The 20,261-nt window shown below is 44.5% G+C and overlaps 1 protein-coding gene across 1 annotated transcript in view; it reads right to left on the bottom strand.

The window, feature by feature from the left end:
• The window catches only part of LOC144498517 (leucine-rich repeat-containing G-protein coupled receptor 5-like), a 172,366-nt gene that overhangs the window by 85,818 nt on the left and 66,287 nt on the right, over nucleotides 1-20,261 (bottom strand). The window contains exon 3 of the mRNA XM_078219744.1: nucleotides 6,672-6,743. Coding sequence (XP_078075870.1) covers nucleotides 6,672-6,743 — 72 coding nt within the window. The remainder of the gene's footprint in view (nucleotides 1-6,671; nucleotides 6,744-20,261) is intronic.

Here is a 20,261-nt window from a genome sequence, read left to right as displayed (position 1 = left end):
ATATGCTGGTTAGGTGCACTGGCCTTGCTAAATCCTCCCTCAGTGTACCCAAACAGGCATTGGAGTGTGGCGACTAAGGGATTTTCACAGTAACTTCATTGCAGTGTTAACGTTAGGCTACTTGTGACACTAATCAATAAACTTTAAAACCTTCTCAGGTTTGAGTCAGTACTGAAACAAGGGAGAGCAGTGGTTGGTGTGTTATTTATGAAACATGTGCTTTCATTTGCCATTGATGCAATTCTTAATTTTTAAGTTACGGGAGAATGAACATTATTCTGTCAGTCTGGTATTTTGCAAGCAGGTATTTCAACTGCAAGAGAAAATTTTGCAGTTTAGATATTATTAAAGTGACAATTACTGGATACCAGAAACACCCACTGTAAAAGTCATGATGGCCCTGGTCTGTGAACTAGTTGAATTGTCAAGTTATAAAGGAATTTGACAGACAAAGGTTACTCAAACTGACAATATTATCAGCAAGAAATACCCTTCATAAATATTGAGATGTGAGGCATTTCAACATTCTGATTAGTAATTTTACCCACCTCAGTTCTAATTTATTTTTAAAATTATGATGCTGTTGCAGACAACCTTTCAATTTGCATCAATTAACACCAGCTATCTATTCTCAGTTTGTGTCAACCATAGAATCCTATCGTGCAGAAGGAGGCCATTGGGCCCATCGAGTCTGCACCGACCACAATCCCACCCAGGCCCCATCCCCACAGCCCCATGCATTTACCCTAGCTAGTCTGCCGGACACCAAGGGGCAATTTAGCATGGCCAATCCACCTAACCTGCACATCTTTGGGGTGTGGGAAGAAACCGGAGCACCCGGGGGAAACCCATGCAGAGACGGGGAGAACTGCAAACTCCACACAGACAGTGACCCAAGCCAGGAATTGAACCTGGGCCCCTGGCGCTGTAAGCAGCAGTGCCAACCACTGGGCCACCGTGCCACCCCTGCCACTGTGCCCCCCCCCCAACCTCAGTAAAATTGGATTATAGAAGCTAATGCTATTATTGTCCAATCCTCCTTTCCCGGACTGCTCACTCAAACTACTAAGAAAATAATAAATGGCTTAATGATTAAATGCATCACCAGTGCGCTACCGGAAGACACAAACCAGGAAAGGCTAAGATTTTATCCCAGTGTTTGGGCTGGGTGAGCTGTTAATGTTGGCAGGGGGACTGCAGACCTCAGTACTTCTGATCTTATTGGAGTCCAATCTAATAACTGGGAATTCAAGGTGGTTGTACTATTCTCTCATCGCTGCAGAGTTAGATCTGTCAGAAATCTGTGCTTGCACACTTAAAAGCACTTGGGGTCATTGCTGGCCTCTGACTTGTCTGCTGATTGAGAAGAGAGGAACAAAGTGTTAGCTCTTTTTAAAATCAGTAAAAGAGAAAGGTGATGCTAAATACAGTCCAGATGTCAGTCTCAGCTTAGTGGTTGCATTTACACCATTCCACAGACAGAAGCACATAATCTATGTCCATATTCAAGTCAGCGCTGAGGGAGTGCCACACACTCTGAGGTGCCATCTTTCAGATGAAGCGTTAAACTTAGATTGGGGTGTCCATTTAGGTGTACATAAAAGTTGGCATTGCTCTAATTGGAAAGTCAATTGGTGAATGATAGGGCTGTAGCCAATCTCGACTCAGTCTTACATTTATTTACAGACCGAAATGTTACAAGCATACATCTCCTAACTCAACCACACCACAGTTTCAATTAATGGTTCTTTATACTCTTTCGAATCAAAAGAACAAAGTCTTCCTTTATATGTGTACACATAATGCCCACTACCTGCATACAATAAAACCCAATTAATATACAGTTAACACCCATGGCACTATTCGAAGAAGAGCAAGGAGCTTTTCTAGTGTCCTGTTCAATACTTGTCCCCTGACCAACATCGTTAAAACAAATTATAGTCATTCATCTACGGCGGCATGGTGGCAGAGTGGTTAGCACTGCTGTCTCACAACGCCAGGGACCCGGATTCAATTCTGGCCCTCCGTTCACTGTTTGTGTGGTGTTTGCACATTCTCCCCGTGTCTGCTCGGGGCCCTCCGAGTGCTATGGTTTCCTCCCACAGCTCAAAGATGTGCGGGTTAGGTTGATTGGCCATGATAAATTGACCCTAGTGTCAGTGGGATTAGCAGGGTAAATGTGTGGGTTATGGGAATAGGACCTGGGTGGGATTGTGGTCGGTGCAGACTCGATGGGCTGAATGGCCTTCTTCTGCACTGTAGGGATTCTAACTCATTGCTATGCTCAGAATGATTGCTACTTTTCCATACATTGCAATAGTACCCACACTTCAAACATACTTTATTGATTATAAAGTACTTCTGGATATCTTGAGGCTGCAAAAGGCTCTGTGTAAATGCAAGTTTCTTCTCTTTCTCTGCTTAAAAATTGTTTTTAAAGGATAGCCAATGTGCTTGTTACTGGCATGAACTAAAGACACCTTATTGAAGATGCTCACTTATGCCAAGACAGGTCAATGCGGATAGCTTCATTGGCACCAACGAGACCATAGGGGATTTGCATTTCTACACCAATCATTGTTACTCTAACTTGGGCAGTTTGCTGACATTTGAGTCATTGGCATACTTAATTGTTGGTGAAATGGGAGGCCTTAAACTTTGCTATATATGACCAGGACTCACTGCGTGACTTAGGCAGTCAACTAGATCTGAAATTCACCAACATTGCGTTCATCGCCAGTCCTGACTGAAGGATAGTGCTGTTTAGGACACTCAAAAACCTCCTGTGTTCTTCTTTGAAGAGTGTCATGGGTGTTAATTATTTATTAATTGGGGTTAATTGTATGCAGAGGTGGGCATTGTGTGGAATTTCAAGTGTACACACATAAAGAAACACTTTGTCCATCTATCTCAGGGCTCCATTGCATTTTAGAATTTATCATTGAATTATTACAGCAAATTCATTTGGTGTTCTTGGGATAAGTTATCATAAAAATATATTTTAATTTGCTGCTTTCCCTCCCTCTTGGTGTGCAATATAATAATTGGGAATTCAAGGTGGGTGTGCTATTCTCTCATCACTGTTAAGTCAGGTCTGTCAGAACTCTGTGCTGTCCAACGACACTAACAGAGTTTCCATCCTCTTCTTTGAATAGTGCTTTAAACTTTAACTTTATTTATTCTTGTCACAAGTAGGCTTACATTAACACTGCAATGAAGTTACTGTGAACAATCCGGTGCCTGTTCGGGTACACTGAGGGAGAATTTAGCATGGCCAAAGCACCCAACCACCACGTCTTTCGGACTGTGGGAGGGAACCGGAGCACCCGGAGGAAACCCACGCAGACATGGGGAGAACATGCAAACTCCACACAGTGACTCAAGCCGGGAATTGAAAGTGGGTCTCTGGCGCTGTGAGACAGCAATGCTAACCACTTGGCCACCATGCCACCGTGGGTGTTTGATAGAATCCATAGAATCCCTGCAGTGCAAAAAGAGGCCATTCAGCCCACCGAGGATACCTACCCAGGCCCTATCCCTGTAAAGCCCACATATTTACCCCTAACCTACATATCTTTGGACACCAAGGGGCAATTTAGCATGGCCAATCCACCTAACCTGCACATCTTTGGACTGTGGGAAGAAACCAGAGCGCCCGGAGGAAACTATGCAGCCACAGGAAGGAATGTGCAAACTCCACACAAACAGTCACCCAAGGCCGGAATTGAACCAGGGTCCCTGACGCTGTGAGGCAGCAGCACTAACCACTGGGCCACCGTGCCGCCCTAGGCTGTCCTACAAGACTAGCAGGGTTTCCGTGCTCTTCTTTCAATAGTACCATGGGTGTTAATTGTATATTAATTGGATTTTATCCTGCATTCCCTCCCTAACCACAAATGGTTTTGTTTTCGTTCACCATATGAGTTGATAACACTGGCTATAGTGGGATAAAATGGTCAGTCAACAATTACAAAGGTCCTCCCAAGATTCCTCCTTCAATTGATTTGTTCTTGATTGTTGACAGAGAATGTATTTGGTTTCTGCAAAGTAATAGAGAGGGGTAAAGGCGTGTACGCAAATGTTTGCTGCATCAACCGGCATAACAACCATTACTGCAATTCAACATAATGAATTGTATGTGCCATTTTTTGGCATGTGTCTCTCAGCATGGATATATAGGCCCTATATAAACACAAGTCTCTTTATTTCCTTTGTTTTTACTTGTCAGGAATTGTATTGGAAACTGACAAAGTTTAACTTACTCGCAGCAATGGGGAGTCAATCCAATGCTTAGCATAGCCAGTGTTGTGATGGTTCCAAGCGATCATACAGTCAGGAACATTGCCCCAGGATTTTTCCAAAGTCATGCAAAGTCTGAACGGGGGCTCCCAAAGTGCAGCCCGCTTCACCACCTAATGAACAACTCTCTTCGCACCTTTACCCCGTTTCCTTTGCAGAAACCAAATACATTCTCTGTCAATAACCATTTGTTTTTGCAAAGGCCTGTTTTTCATATCTCTCGTGGGAGTGTGTGTACTAAACTTCTCCGTCCCTAGGGCAATATGGGTTACTTTTTATTCAGGCGAAACAAACATTCCCTTAATAGGCAGAGTGAAGATGATTAATGAACAAAGCTCAAATTACAACGTTTTCTCTCAGTTTGAAATAGCCTCTGTAGAAGAAATTACACTACATTACAAGCTCCATCACACTGACATTTTGTGGCTATGCATTACTTCACTGCTTTATTATGTAATATACTGTTCTATCCTCTAATTGTTACAAGCACATACAATGAAACTAGAGATTTTATATCTTTTTGAAAGGTTCTAAGAAATAAAATAGGCATCTTAGTACTGATACAATGACAATTCATGCATCAGAGGCACCAGCTTCAAACTTAAAACAATCTTTAATACAGTTTTTCAAAGGTGAAGGTCATTTTTATGCGTTATTTTCACTCAGTTTTATGAGGACAATGCTCATAAAAACCTGACATTATAGTTAACAGGCATTAGAAATGACAAAAAGCAACAGTGTCTCAATTCAATCACATTACAAAACATCATCCAAACACAGCGCAAAGCTGTGGATTGGCCATGCTAAATTGTCCCTCAGTGTCCCAAGATGTGTAGGTTAGATGGATTACATAGAAGATACATAGAATCCCTACAGCGCTGAAGGAAGCCATTTGACCCATTGAGACAGCACCGACCACAAGCCCACCTACCTATCCCCATAGCTGCACGCTGCTAGTCCCCTGGACACTAAAGGTCAATTTATCATGGCCAATCAACCTAACCTGCACATCTATGGACTGTGAGAGGAAACCGTAGCACCTGGAGGAAACCCATGCTGACACGAGGAGAATGTGCAAACTCCACACAGACAGTGGCCTAAGCCGGGAATTGAACCTGGGTCCCTGGGGCTGTGAGGCAGCAGTGCTAACCATTGTGCCACCATGCTGCCCCTTAGCTGTGGTAAATGTGTGGGTTACAGGGATAGGGCAGGGGAGAGGGCCGTGGTAAGATGCTCTGTCAATGAGTCGGTGCAGACTCAATGGGCTGAATGGCCTTTTCTGCACTGTAGGGATTCAATGATTCCATAATGTTAAAGCTGAAAATATCAGTCAATTAAAAATGAGAGTTCCTTATCCTGTGTTTACCTCTTTGGGCCCAACCAAATAGACCAATTCCAATTCTCTTCCTGCAACTGGTGGTGCAATAAGGTAGACTTTTATCTGTTTCTATACCTAGTAATTCCCAGAACATGTCGCTAGTCAGTCGGAAGGGGCTTATAGTTTGAGGAGTGACACTCCACATCAAGCGTGGCTGACCAGGTGTCTCTCCTACTCATACCACCAGCCACTGGTGTGTTTGGAAGTATTTGCAGGTTAACACAGTCAACCTGTTTCACTACATTATGAATGCACCTTCCTTGGCCACGAAGTCCTGAGGCGGGACTCAAACCTGGAGCTTCTGACTAGGAGGCAGGGATGTTAACCACTGTGTCGCAAGACCTCCAATGGAACAACTGAAATGGCCCATTTCCGTCTACAAAATAGTGCCACACAGTACCAATCCAAAGTTTTGTGAGGATCAGAAATATTTTTGGTGGAAGGTAGTAAATTGTTAATGGAACATGTATTTTTGCAACTAACCCTTTCCGGTACAGTTGGTTAGGGTAACCAAAGAATCCCTACAGTGCAGAAGAAGGCCATTCGGCCCATCAAGTCTGCACCAACCACAATCCCACCCAGGCCCTATCCCCATGACCCCACGTATTTACCCTGCCCATCTCCCTGACACTAAGGGGCAATTTATCATGGCCAATCCACCTAACCCGCACATCTTTGGACTGTGGGAGGAAACTAGAGCGCCCGGAGGAAACCCACGTAGACACGGGGAGGATGTGCAAACTCCACGCAGACAGTGACCCAAATCGGGAATCGAACCCGGATCCCTGGTGCTGTGAGGTAGCAGTGCGAACCACTGTGCTACCGTTCCGTCCAGTTTCCCCAATGACCGAGTTTAATTCAAGCAATGTGAATGCCTTATGAATCTGAACATAATGTCCTGCATGGCCTAAGATACATTTTTTTGTTCAATACTTCGAGAACAAACTCATTACCAAAACTGCAAAAGTTTCAAATAAAGGAAGAGTTTACTCACAGGACTTTCAGATTGTAAAGACCAGCAAACGCTCCCATGGGGATGTGTGTCAAGTCATTTCCTGCAAGACGCCTGCGGGGTGAAAGAATAATCAAACACATTTTCTTCATGTGGCATTCATTTAGAAGCTGAGAAACACAACAAAATAGCGAAAAATAAGGATTTCCATGAAAAAGCTGTAGCGGCTGTCGGGAAACATTTACGGTAGATTTTGTCACATAGAATCATAGAATCCTAAAGTGCAGAAGGAAGCCATTCAGCCCATCGAGTCTGCACCGACCACAATCCCACCCAGGCCTTGTCCCCATAACCCCGTACATTTACCCTAAGCTAGTCCCCCTGACACTAAGGAGAAATTTAGCATGGGCCAATCCACCTAACCTACACATCTTTGGACTGTGGGAGGAAACCGGAGCACTCGGAGGAAACCCACGCAGACATGGGGAGAATGTACAAACTCCACACAGACAGCGATCCAAGCTGGGAATCGAACCCGGGTCCCTGGCACTATGAAGCAGCCGTGCTAACCCACTGTGCCACCGTGCCGCCCATAATCACTTCTAATAAATAAAGCGAAAAAAAAGCATGGCAGTTTGCATTCGTAAAACTGCATTTTGTACTTTCTTTAGTCAGCAAAGGAAGTTAGAATTGTAGAGTTCACAATTCTTAAATTTACAAAGCAATATCAGGAACCACAATGGTTGAAATAAAGAACAGAATGATCAATTAATTAATATATTTCTACCATTCATTAATATAGATTGAACACATCAATTGTTATAAGGTTTGATGGTTTTGCTACCATTTATTTATTAGTGTCACAAGTAGGCTTACATTTACGCTGCAATGAAACTACTGCGAAAATCCCCTTGTCGCCACACTCCGGCGCCTGTTCGGGTACACTGAGGGAGGATTTAGCATGGCCAATGCACCTAACCAGCACGTCTTTCAGACCGTGGGAGGAAACCGGAGCACCCGGAGGAAGCCCACGCAGACACGGGGAGCCTCCCATCCATTGACTCTGTCTACACTTCCCGCTGCCTTGGCAAAGCAGCCAGCATAATTAAGGACCCCACACACCCCGGGCATTCTCTCTTCCACCTTCTTCCTTCCGTCGGGAAAAAGATACAAAAGTCTGAGGTCACGTACCCACCGACTCAAGAACAGCTTCTTCCCTACTGCTGTCAGATTTTTGAATGAACTTACCTTACATTAAGCTGATCTTTCTCTGCACCCTAGCTATGACTGTAACACTACATTCTGCACCCTCTCATTTCCTTCTCGAAGAGCGGTCTGTTTTGTCTGTATACCACGTAAGAAACAATACTTTTCACTGTATGTTACTACATGTGACAATAATAAGTCAAATCAAAGGAGAACGTGCAGACTCCACACAGACAGTGACCCAAGCCGGAATCAAACCCGGGTCCCTGGCGAAGTGAGGCAGCAGCGCTAACCACTGTGCCACCCCATGAACATAGAGAAACTGCTGTTTATCTATACAACGTATAGTGATAGGTTATTACATCAACTCCTTCTTTGGAGCATTTGAAGTTACAATCTCTATTAAATAGAAGAACTCTTGTGTTGAAGCAGCGCTGCTGGACTATACATTTAGGACAATCCCTTCATTCTTGGGCTGAGGTCCCCTAAGTATGTCTTTCAGTAACTTGTCATAGCTATTTTCATTCCTGCAGTGCAGGGTCAGTTCCCCAACAAAACATAAACATCTATTTTGGCTGTGGAGCGCCCTTGGGTAAGGTTTATGCAGGCTACTATGTGACGGCTTGGTATAGATTAGTTGGAAGCAGGAAGGTATATGTTGTACCTCAAACTAAGTGATCCAGTTCTGAACTCCAACATCTTCACTGTGATGAGTAGGAAAAAGATTGATCTCTGCATCTCAACTCCCTCAGTGCGATCACAACACAGTAACCACTCAATCCCCATTAACTTACCAATGATTAATTGTGTGACGGACAGAGGAGGAGAAATAAACTGAACCCCCCAGTTCTCTTACCCTCTGAATTCAGTGTAGTTACTTTGGAAAGATAGGTATGTGTGTTTCTAAATCCCCCTTTAGCGTGTGGTCAATTTAAACAATCAGCTGTTGACTTTTGTAAGTTTAAAAATAAAGAAGACTGTTTACTTATACACTCACTCCAAAAATCTAAACCTATGCCAGTCATCTACCACTCAGTCGAGAAAGGTACAATTAAAGAAAATAGTGCACTCCTACAAGTGTTAAGCCAAAAGAATAGTTAACAGTTCACCTGTTTGGCTAATTCTGTGAGTTTAGTCATTGCGAGTCCACTAGAGAATAGGAGGCCATTTGGCCCATCGAGTCTGCACCGACCACAATCCCACCCAGGCCCTATCCCCATAGCTCCATGCATTTACCCTAGCTAGTCCCCCTGACACTAAGGGGCAATTTAGCATGGCCAATCCACCTAACCCGCACATCTCTGGACTGTGGGAGGAAACCGGAGCACCCGGAGAAAACCCACGCAGACACGGGGAGAATGTGCAAACTCCACACGGAGAGTGACCCGAGACAGGAATCAAACCCAGATCTCTGGTGCTGTGAGGCAGCAGTACTAACCACTGTGCCACCCTTTTCCCTTAATCTTAATCCTTTTCCATCTTTGAGTTGGATTTTGGGTGGGTTCAAACAGCTGAAGTCAAATATGCAGCTTGTTGCGGGTTTTCCTCAAAGAGATGAGACAGTCCTTGTTGAATAAGCAAACGTCACCTTAGCCACCTTGTATATGTCCATCTTAAAATATTGAAGACAGTTCTAGCTGCTTCCATACAAACACAGCACATGTTTGAAGTTATCAATAGGACATGTCTTCACTGAGCATGATGCCCCTCTGCTGCATGGGGAATAAAAATGGAATCTTGATTACTTTTTTTAACTTTGCTTTCGTGAGTCTTGATTCACTTCCTGCACCTTGTCTTCAGTGGGCTCTGAAGCTACATTAGGGTGGCACAGTGGTACAATGGTTAGCACTGCTGCCTCACGGCTCCAAGGACCTGGGTTCAATTCCTGGCTTGGGTCACAGTCTGTGTTGAGTTTGTACATTCTCCCCGTGTTTACGTGGGTTTCCTCCGGGTGCTCCGGTTTCCTCCCACAGTCCAAAGGTGTGCTGGTTAGGTTGATTGGCCATGCTAAATTGCCCATTAGTGTCCTGGGATGTGTAGGTTAGAGGGATTCGTGGGATAAATGTGTGGGGATAGGGCCTGGGGTGGGATTGTTTTTGGTGCAGTCTCGATGGGCTGAATGGCCTTCTTCTGCACTGTTGGGTTTCTTTGATTGCTGGGTTTAGTGAGGTTTCAAATTTGAACTTATCCTGGCAATCTTTTAGTGAGTAGTTTTGCGCTGACTGCACTTGTATTTCCCTTATGGTTTTCCCAAGTGCTTTTTGTCTTAGGCCCCAACATCTCCCCTTTTCCCTACAGCTCATGAATGGATCTTTCCCCAATATGTCCCATATCCTCTGGGACACTACTGCTGTCAAGCAATGGTTCACCTTCTGCTCCTCTCTCCTGTGGTGCTTCCCATGAGCCTTGGTGATCCCTTCATGCTCTGTTGCCCCTTCCCACTTGCCCTGTAAGATTCTTGAAACTTCCTTTGACTTTTGAAGCTAAAGTTTATTTATTAGGCACAAGTAAGGCTTACATTCACACTGCAATGAAGTTACTGTGGAATTCCCCTAGTCACCAGTCCGGCACCTGTTCGGGCCAATGCACCTAACCAGCACGTCTTTCAGAATGTGGGAGGATACTGGAGCACCTGGAGGAAACCCACGCAGACACAGGGAGAACATTCAAACTCCACACAGACAGTGACCCAGGCCGGGATTCGAACCTAGGTCCCTGGCGCTGTGAGATAGCAGCTCTAACCACTGTACTGCCCTCTAAGCTAAGCCGAGTTTTGCTGGTTCCCATCAGTTTCCCTAGTCTCTGCTCCATATCCTCTGGACACAGGGTCAGTTGATAGGGAAATCACATGAGTTTTATTCCATGTTACCCGCAGGCAACTTTGCTAGCTATGAACAGGCAAAAGAAGTGCAATCTGGAGAGCTTCTGAATTAGCATTCGCAGGTTTGGAATGACCAACTTACCCTGCAGATAAACCTTAACTAAGGGAATCTTCAAACATTTGCCAGTAAGCCCTTTTGCCAACACTGTTGATTTGCTTACAAGTGGCATCCCTGCATGGTGGCACAGTGGTTAGCACTGCTGCTTTCATAGCGCCAGGGGCCTGGGTTCAATTCTGGCCTCGGGTCACTCTCTGTGTGGTATTTGCTCCCCGTGTCTGTGCGGGATTCCTCCGGGTGCTCCGGTTTCCTCCCACACCCCAAAGACATGCGGGTTAGGTTGATTAGCCATGCTAAATTGACACTGAGTGTCTCAAGATGTATAGGTTAGGGGGATTAGTCGTGAAAATACGTGGGGTTACGGTCTGGGTAAAATGTTGTCATTTTGTGCGAACAATTTCTTCTACAGTTGGAAGGTTCTCTCTCTCTCGCTTGGAGCTCTTTTTCCACCGCATTTCCCAGCCCTCAATTCTTGCCTGAAACTCTAATTTTTCAAGGTGAATTTTGGCTAAGGTAACCTTTGCTGTTTCTGCTTTCATATCGTCTGCTGCTTCTATAATTCTGGGCCGAGGCCAAGGTACACACCCGGCAAGCCAGCATCTTCAGCGCCTCAGGGACCTCATGCCCATTCTTCTCGGATTAACATCCATTTGATCAGCTATTGCTTTCAGCTGTTCCATTGTGAGGGCTGTTAACTTCTCCCGAGTTCAATCCCCCCCCCCCTGTTCTACGCATGATTTTGCACCAAAACCGGTCATGCAATTTCTGGTGTTAATGCACAAAATCTGCTGCTGAGGTCTTTTGTTTTTGAGAAATTGTTTCAACTATTTAACTTTCTCTTCCCCCATTTATTCTTCTAATGTCAAATTCCACTCTTATTCGTCCACTTGGTTCAAATCGCAGCATCCAATTCTGTTATGGAAAGGAGAGAATAAGTAAACTGAAATCCCCAGTTCCTCTCACTAACTCTCTGCAATTAGTGTGGAAATGATGATGTGTGTGTTTCTGAGCCTCCATTTAGCATGTGGAGGCACGGTGGCGCAGTGGTGAGCACTGCTGCCTCACAACGCCAGAGACCCGGGTTCGGTTCCCGGCTTGGGTCACCGTCTGTGCGGAGTCTGCATGTTCTCTCAATGTCTGTGTGGGTTTCCTCCAGGTGCTCCGGTTTCCTCCCACAGTATGAAAGATGTACTATTTAGGTGCATTGGCCATGCTAAATTCTCCCTCAGTGTACCTGAACAGGTGCCAGAGTGTGGTGGCTCGGGGATTTTTACAGTAACTTCATTGCAGTGTAAGCCTACTTATGACACAAATAAATAAACAAAACAGCTGTAGACTTGCATGTGTTTAAGCCATGAATATGATGTGCCTTCAATGGTAGTTAAATAAGTGACTGAGACAATGTCAACATTAATGTGCAGAATGCACACACAATTCTCTCTCTTCTCTTTGTATCATCATGTTCTCATGCAATGAACTGGATTTTGCAATCATTGGTGAGGGAACAGCACTCGCAGTTCACTATTCTGAGAACTACCCGTAAACTTGTGTGCTTCTTAGTGGCACGCTACTGTCATCTGATACAGCATCACGCTCCCTACAGGGGATCTGGAGCAAACAACAGTGTGTCTCTTCAACCAACCAGATTAATGATGGGAAAGTGAAGAAAAAACTAAATTCTGGAGGAATGAGTCTCCACACTTGTAAAGATCAAACTGTTAATGCAAAAGAGGTTGTTTGGCAATTATTAAGATGTATTGTGCTGTTAAAAACTCACTTACATCTGTACACACCTACCTTAATGTTTTCTGTTGTGGTATTTTATTTATTAGTGTCACAAGTAGGCTTACATTAAGACTGTAATGAAGTTACTGTGAAAATCTCCTAGTTGCCACACTCAGGTGCCAGTTCAGGTACATTGAGGGAGAATTTAGCATGGCTAATGTACCTAACTAGCGCGTAGTGGATAAGGAAAGCTATGTACAGCAACTTCTCACCATTACAGTGATTTCAATATCAAGTCTCTCAGCAAGGTATCAGTGGAGGAATAGGACAAAAGCAAATTACTGCGGATGCTGGAATCTGAAACCAAAAGAGAAGATGCTGGAAAATCTCAGCAGATCTGGCAGCATCTGTAAGGAGAGACATTGAGTCCAGATGACCCTTTGTCAAAGGAACAGGGCAACTTGGACCACAACTTCTAAATTTCAACTTTTAATGGTACATAGGTATACCGTATTCTGTAAGTTACTATCCAATTTATTCCATAATAACCGAGTCCATTAACCTCACTTTTTCCAAACAGAAATTTGGGATCATTGTGTTTCCATGGTGTTGCTCCTGAACTTTAGTGCTGTCTGGAAACTTTCTATGGAGACTCTGGTTAGCTGGACAAATCTACCCACAACACTGCAACAAGGAATAAACGAGAAGCCCAATTCATCATGTCTGATCCTAAATATGAGTGTCTGTGCACACTGAGGGTAAGACACTTAAACAGTTTCCCCTTGGCATTGTTTATGAATGTTAATTTTCTTTTCTGTTTCTGTCTTGGATCATTGGTTCTGTTTTAAATTCCAGTAGCTAGGCCAAAGGAGCTATATGTGCTTTTAATTCAAAGCTGTATTCTTGTGGCTTGGGGTCCATTTCCTAGCCACTGGTTGAGTGACGGACATGTTAATATGTCTGCTGGTGGCTTGACATTATTTCCCTGCTATGAATTGACTGGCTGTGGATGTTGATGGTGCAGACCTCCTGCGTACAATGATTTAAAAATAACATTTTGAAGGCTAATTGGTGTCATTTTCTCCGTAGGATTTGTGTTGTTCCATTTTTAGCTGTGCCCAGATCCACAGAATACAGTTACGCTACAGCTACCAGTCAGAGGAGGCGATGGCCTAGTGGTATTATCGCCAGATTATTAATCCAGAAAATTAGCTAATGTTCTGGGGACCCGGGTTCGAATCCTGCCATGGCAGGTGGTGGAATTTGAATTCAATAAAAAAATCTGGAATTAAGAATCAACTGATGACCATGAAACCATTGTCGATTGTCGGAAAAACCCATCTGGTTCACTCATGTCATGTCCTTTGGGGAAGGAAATCTGCCGTCCTTACCTGGTCTGGCCTATATGTGACTCCAGAGCCACAGCAATGTGTCCTCTGAAATGGCCTAGCAAGCCATTCAGTTCAAGAGCAACTAGGGATGGGCAATAAATGCTGGCCAGCCAGTGATGCCCATGTCCTAAGAATTAATTAAAAAGTCTAAGTCTGGTAACCAATTGTATATTGCCTAGCTATGATTTGTCAAGAACCAGGAGAAAGTACTGCTCATACATACATAATTATCTTTTAAATTTATTGAGAGTGTAGGCAATCAGTGTATTTAAATAAGTTCTGGATACATTGATAACGTTTGCATTGGCCCTCTGAGCTTCTTTGAACCTGATATGATGTTTTATTGGAGCTGTACTTTGTGGAATGTTAACTAACCCAAGGGATATGAAACTGCATTTACTAGCAGGTCACAAACTGCACCCAATTTGGTGTCAATGTGGACATTTGCATTATCTCAATCATTTCTCGACATTGCTGGAGCATGCAAAGACATTAATCTGTTCACTGCATCATATTTGGAACACATCATTCACCCACAGGGTGAGCAGGGCTTTTAGGCGAGTGATAATGAATGTTTACTGTTTTGTCAAAACCATAAAGGGCTGTGACCAGTCTTTAATACTTAATTCCTTCATACAGCACTTGGATTTTTTAAAAGTCATTCATTGGACATGGGCGTCGCTGGCTGGGCCAACATTTATTGCCCACCCCCAGTTGCCCGAGAGCAGCTGAGAGTCAACCGTGGCTCTGGTGTCACATGTAGGCCAGACCAGGTAAGGGCGGCAGATTTCCTTCCCCAAAGGACATGAGTGAACCAGATGCGTTTTTCCAACAATCAACAATAGTTTGACAGTCATCAGTCGATTCTTAATTCCAGATATTTTATTTAGTTGAATTCAAATTCCACCATGTGCTGTGGCGGGATTCATTAGCTGAGTTTCTGGATTAATAGCCAAGCGATAACACCACCAGACCATTGCCTCCCTCTTAAATTTTTTTTAAAATTTTGCTTCTTCGCCATCAATATTTTGAGAGTGCATCGTTAGCATTTCTGCAAAGTATGTTTTTTTAAGTTTTTGTTAAGTTTATTTATTAGTGTCACAAGTAGGCTTACATTAACACTGTAATGAAGTTACTGTGAAAATCCCCTAGTTGCCACACTCCAGCGCCTGTTCGGGTACATTGAGGGAGAATTTAGCACGGCCAATGCACCTAACCAGCATGTCTTTCAGACTGTGGGAGGAAACCAGAGCACCCGGAGGAAAGCCATGTAGACATGGGGAGAACGTGCAGACTCCACGCAGACAGTGACCCAAGCCGGGAATCAAACCCATGTCCCTGGCGCTGTGAGGCAGCAGGGTTAAGCACTGTGCCAGCATGCTGCCCTTTAAGTACCCTTGTTAGGTCGCTTTGGTCTGTTAATGATTTCTCAGATTTGCATTTATATAGCACTTTCAGGATTTCCTGACGTCCCAAAATGCTTTGCAACCAGTTCACTGCTTTTGGAGTGTAGTCGCTGTTGTAACTTCGAAAATGCTGCAGCCAGTTTGTGTGTGTCACACAGCAATGTGAAGATACTGTCTGTGATACCTTTTGCTCTTTTACATCCAGTATCTTTGAAGTAGCTGAGAAGTCAGCAACGTTTTAGGTCAGTATTTAGAAACATTGAAACATAGAAAATAGAAGCAGCAGTCGGCCATTCAGCCCTTCAAGCTGCTCCGCCATTCATTTTGATCATGGCTGATCATCAGATTCAACATCCTGATCCCCGCCTTTCCCCACCGTACCTCTTGATCCCTTCAGCCTCAAGAAGCATAGAATCCCTACAGTGCAGAAAGAGGCCATTTGGCCCATCGAGCCAGCACCAACAACAATCCCACCCAGGCCTCATCCCCGTAACCCCACGTATTTACCCTGCTAATCCCCCTGACATGTTCAATCCACCTAACCCACACATCTTTGGAGTGTGGGAGGAAACCGGAGCACCCACAGGAAACACACGCAGACACAGGGAGAACGTGCAAACTTCACACAGATAGTGACCCGAGGCTGGAATTGAACCCGGTGCTGTGCTAACTGTGCCACCGTGTCACCCCAAGAGCTATATCTAATTTCTTCTTGAAATCACACAATGTTTTAGCCTCAACTACTTTCTGTGGTAGTGAATTCCACACATTCACCATTTTCTGGGTGAAGAAATTTCTCCTCACCTCAGTCCTTATCCTCAAACAATGACTCCTAGTTCTGGACTCCCCCACCAAGAACAAAGAACAATACAGCACAGGAACAGGCCCTTCGGTCCTCCAAGCCCGCGCCGCTCCCTGGTCCAAACTAGACCATTCTTTTGTATCCCTCCATTCCCATTCCGTTCATGTGGCTATCTAGGTAAGTCTTAAACGTTCCCAGTGTGTCCGCCTCCACCACCTTGCCCACCACCCTCTGTGTAAAATACGTCCTTCTGATATCCGTGTTAAACCTCCTCCCCCTCACCTTGAACCTATGACCCCTCGTGAACGTCACCACCAACCTGGGAAAAAGCTTCCCACCGTTCACCCTACATATGCCTTTCATAATTTTATACACCTCTATTAGGTCACCCCTCATCCTCCGTCTTTCCAGTGAGAGCAACCCCAGTTTACCCAATCTCTCCTCATAACTAAGCCCTTCCATACTAGGCAACATCCTGGTAAACCTCCTCTGCACTCTCTCTAAAGCCTCCACGTCCTTCTGGTAGTGTGGCGATCAGAACTGGGCGCAGTATTCCAAATGTGGCCGAACCAACGTTCTATACAAGTGCAACACCAGACCCCAACTTTTATACTCTATGCCCCGTCCTATAAAGGCAAGCATGCCATATGCCTTATTCACTACCTTCTCCACCTGTGACGTCACCTTCAAGGATCTGTGGACTTGCACACCCAGGTCCCTCTGCGTATCTACACCCTTTATGGTTCTGCCATTTATCGTATAGCTCTCCCCTACATTAGTTCTACCAAAATGCATCACTTCGCATTTATCTGGGAACATTCTTTCTGAATCTACCCTGTTTAACCCTGTTAGAATTTTATAAGCTTCTATGAGATCACCTCTCACTCTTCTAAACTCCAGTGAATATAATCCTAACCGACTCAGTCTCTCCTCATATGACAGACCTGTCACCCCAGGAATCAGCCTGGTAAGCCTTCGCTGCACAAAGCTGTTGAGTTCAATTGGTATCCAATTTTATTTAGCTTTGCCCTGGGCTGCTTAGTCACATTGGTATTTTGCGTGGCAGATTGCTGGGTTTGTGAGCTAATGGCGTTACCATGAGGGAAAGTGGGCATGCGGGTCCTTGCGGAATAGACCAAGAGGTTGTTTCCCCTTAATCAACCCAACTGACAGGTGTGAAATTAATAGTGCAAGGTCTGAGATAGAAGTGCAAATCAGAGTGGATTAATTCACATCAAACCTAGCACACAAAGGAATATAGAGAAGAAAATTCCTCTCTAATTCGATTTTCAAGTTTGCTGACGACACCACCCTAGTGGGTTGGATCTCAAACAATGATGAGACAGAGTACAGGAATGAGATAGAGAATCTGGTGAACTGGTGCGGCAACAATAATCTCTCCTTCAATGTCAACAGAATGAAGCAGGTTGTCATCGACTTCAGGTTGTCATCGACTAAAGGAGAACATGCCACTGTCTACATCAACGGGGACGAAGTAGAAAGGGTCAGGAGCTTCAGGTTTTTAGGTGTCCAACAACCTGTCCTGGTCCCCCCATACCGACACTATAGTTAAGAAAGCCCACCAATGTCTCTACTTTCTCAGAAGACTAAGGAAATTTGACATGTCAGCTACGACTCTCATCAGATGCACCATAGAAAGTATTCTTTCTGGTTGTATCACAGCTTGGTATGGCTCCTGCTCTGCCCAAGACCGCAAGGAACTACAAAAGGTCGTGAATGTAGCCCAATCCATCACGCAAACCAGCCTCCCATCCATTGACTCTGTCTACACTTGCCGCTGCCTTGGCAAAGCAGCCAGCATAATTAAGGACCCCACGCACCCTGGACATTCTCTCTTCCACCTTCTTCCGTCAGGAAAAAGATACAAAAGTTTGGGATCACGTACCAACCGATTCAAGAACAGCTTCTTCCCTGCTGCTATCAGACTTTAAAATGGACCTATCATATATTAAGCTGATCTTTCTCTACACCCTAGCTATGACTGTAACACTATATTCTGTACTCTGGCCTTTCCTTCCCCCTATGTACTCTATGAACGGTATGTTTTGTCTGTATAGCACGCAAGAAGCAATACTTTTCATTGTATCCCAATACATGTGATAACAATAAATCAAATCAAATATATGCACTTTGTAAACTGCTCCAAGACAAGCCCCTTGCAACACTTCTAATCAGCTGTAACTTTAGTTTATATCTACTTCAAGCCATTATTTGTATTTTAATAGTGAGATGGACATCAAGATGCTGTTTTGTGAAAGTTAACAAGGAAACAATGCATCTTAGGTAAGTAACTTTTTGATTTCCTACCAAAATACCAGCTTAAAACAAATTCAGTAAAAGATTTGGAATATCACAGTGTTGAACATGTAATCAATGGTATCATTTCCACCACTTAATTTCTCATTTACTATAATAAATGGAATGCAATCAGTGTTTAAGTATCTCGAGAAATTTAATTCAATAGATATTTTAAATGTCTGACATTGATGATTTGAGAGTCTCTTTAATATTAAAATCCTGCTTTATATCAGTGGCCGGGAAGAGAATGAATGGTTTAATGATGCAGATGAGCTGGAAGAATGACAGATATAGGGGGTGATTTTCCCAGCCCGCTGCGCTGCTGTAACTGCTTGGGCATTGCCAGTTTGCCCCTTGGGCAGTGCCAGGCTGGCACTGCCCAAGGGGCAAACTGGCAATGCCCAAAGGGCACACTGGCACTGGCTGATAAGAGATTGTTGATATGTGAGTGATAGATGAGGGGTGCATTGAGCAGTCTCTGAGTTGGATGGTCCAATTGGTAAGCTATCATAGGCGGCACGTTAGCACAGTGGTTAGCACTGCTCCTTCACAGCTCCAGGGACCTGGGTTCGATTCCGGCTTGGGTCACAGTCTGTGGGGAGTTTGCACATTCTCTTCGTGTCTGCGTGGGTTTCCTCTGGCTGCTCCGGTTTCCTCCCACAGTCCAAAGATGTGCGGGTTAGGTTGATTGGCCATGCTAAAATTGCCCTTAGTGTCCTGGGATGCGTAGGTTAGAGGGATTAGTGGGTAAATATGTCGGGATATGGAGGTAGGGCCTGGGTGGGATTGTGGTCGGTGCAGACTCGATGGGCCGAATGGCCTCTTTCTCTACTGTAGGTATTCTATGATTCTATGGCATTTGAAGATATATTCACTGACCTTGATCACTCGCATGGCATTATTGAACTTTTTGCAACACCGAATCCAGGTCCTCGGGGACTGGATAGTTGGTATTGACCGCAGTGGCTATCTGACCTCACTCCCTCACAAAGTTTGTCTGGAGATGTGGATGGATCACATCTTTCCTCCTATCTATCGCCTCCACCAAGGCCTGCAATGCAGTTTCGCAAAATCCTGGAGAATGCCCTCTGCCATCGCTGAGTGTTCCTTACAGTAAAATGATCTTTAGAATGATTTATAGTACTCGCTCCAGCCACTATGAGCTCCTTCCTAAGAGACGTGGCCTAGTTTTAACTCAAGCCAACCTCATGATTTTACACTCCTGCTCAGACATGCAGCCACTTAGCAGCCCACTTAGTGCAGGCTGCACATGCAAATTATTTAAGTTAGTTGGTGTAATGCCTGCATCGGAACGAACAGATTTGGGGTGATCCCAAATCACGGCCATGCCCGTTTCTGGGCCCTGTCCAGTTTTGCCCCCCAACACGTTCAAACTCGATATAAAAGATAAAAGCAAATTACTGAGGATGCTGGAATCTGAACCCAAAAGTGAAAATGCTGGAAAATCTCAGCAGGTCTGGCAGCATCTGTAAGGAGAGAAAAGAGCTGACGTTTCGAGTCCAGATGACCCTTTGTCAAAGCTAAAAGTGAGAGATTTTTTTTTACTGCAGGGTGAGGGAATGAAAGATGAGTCACAGCCTCAAAAACAAGGGGAAAGGCTGCTAATGGCAGCCCATAGAGAGAATAGAAGGTGTGAATGGCCAAACGGCAGAGAAGCTGAAATCAGAGGGTAAACTGTGACAGATGAGGATGTGGGGCGGGGAGGGGGGAGATGGGCAGGAGAGAGGTAAAATTGAGAAAGGGGGAAAGGGGAAGCAAAGGGGGAGGAAAGATAAGAAAAGGTGGGGGACAAAATAGGGGGAAGAAAGAAAAATAAAGAAAGA

Source organism: Mustelus asterias, chromosome 9 (genome assembly GCF_964213995.1).
Source record: "Mustelus asterias chromosome 9, sMusAst1.hap1.1, whole genome shotgun sequence".
Lineage (NCBI taxonomy): Eukaryota > Metazoa > Chordata > Chondrichthyes > Carcharhiniformes > Triakidae > Mustelus > Mustelus asterias.
Note: the sequence above shows the minus strand (reverse complement) of the source record. Positions and strands in the feature narration are given on the sequence as shown.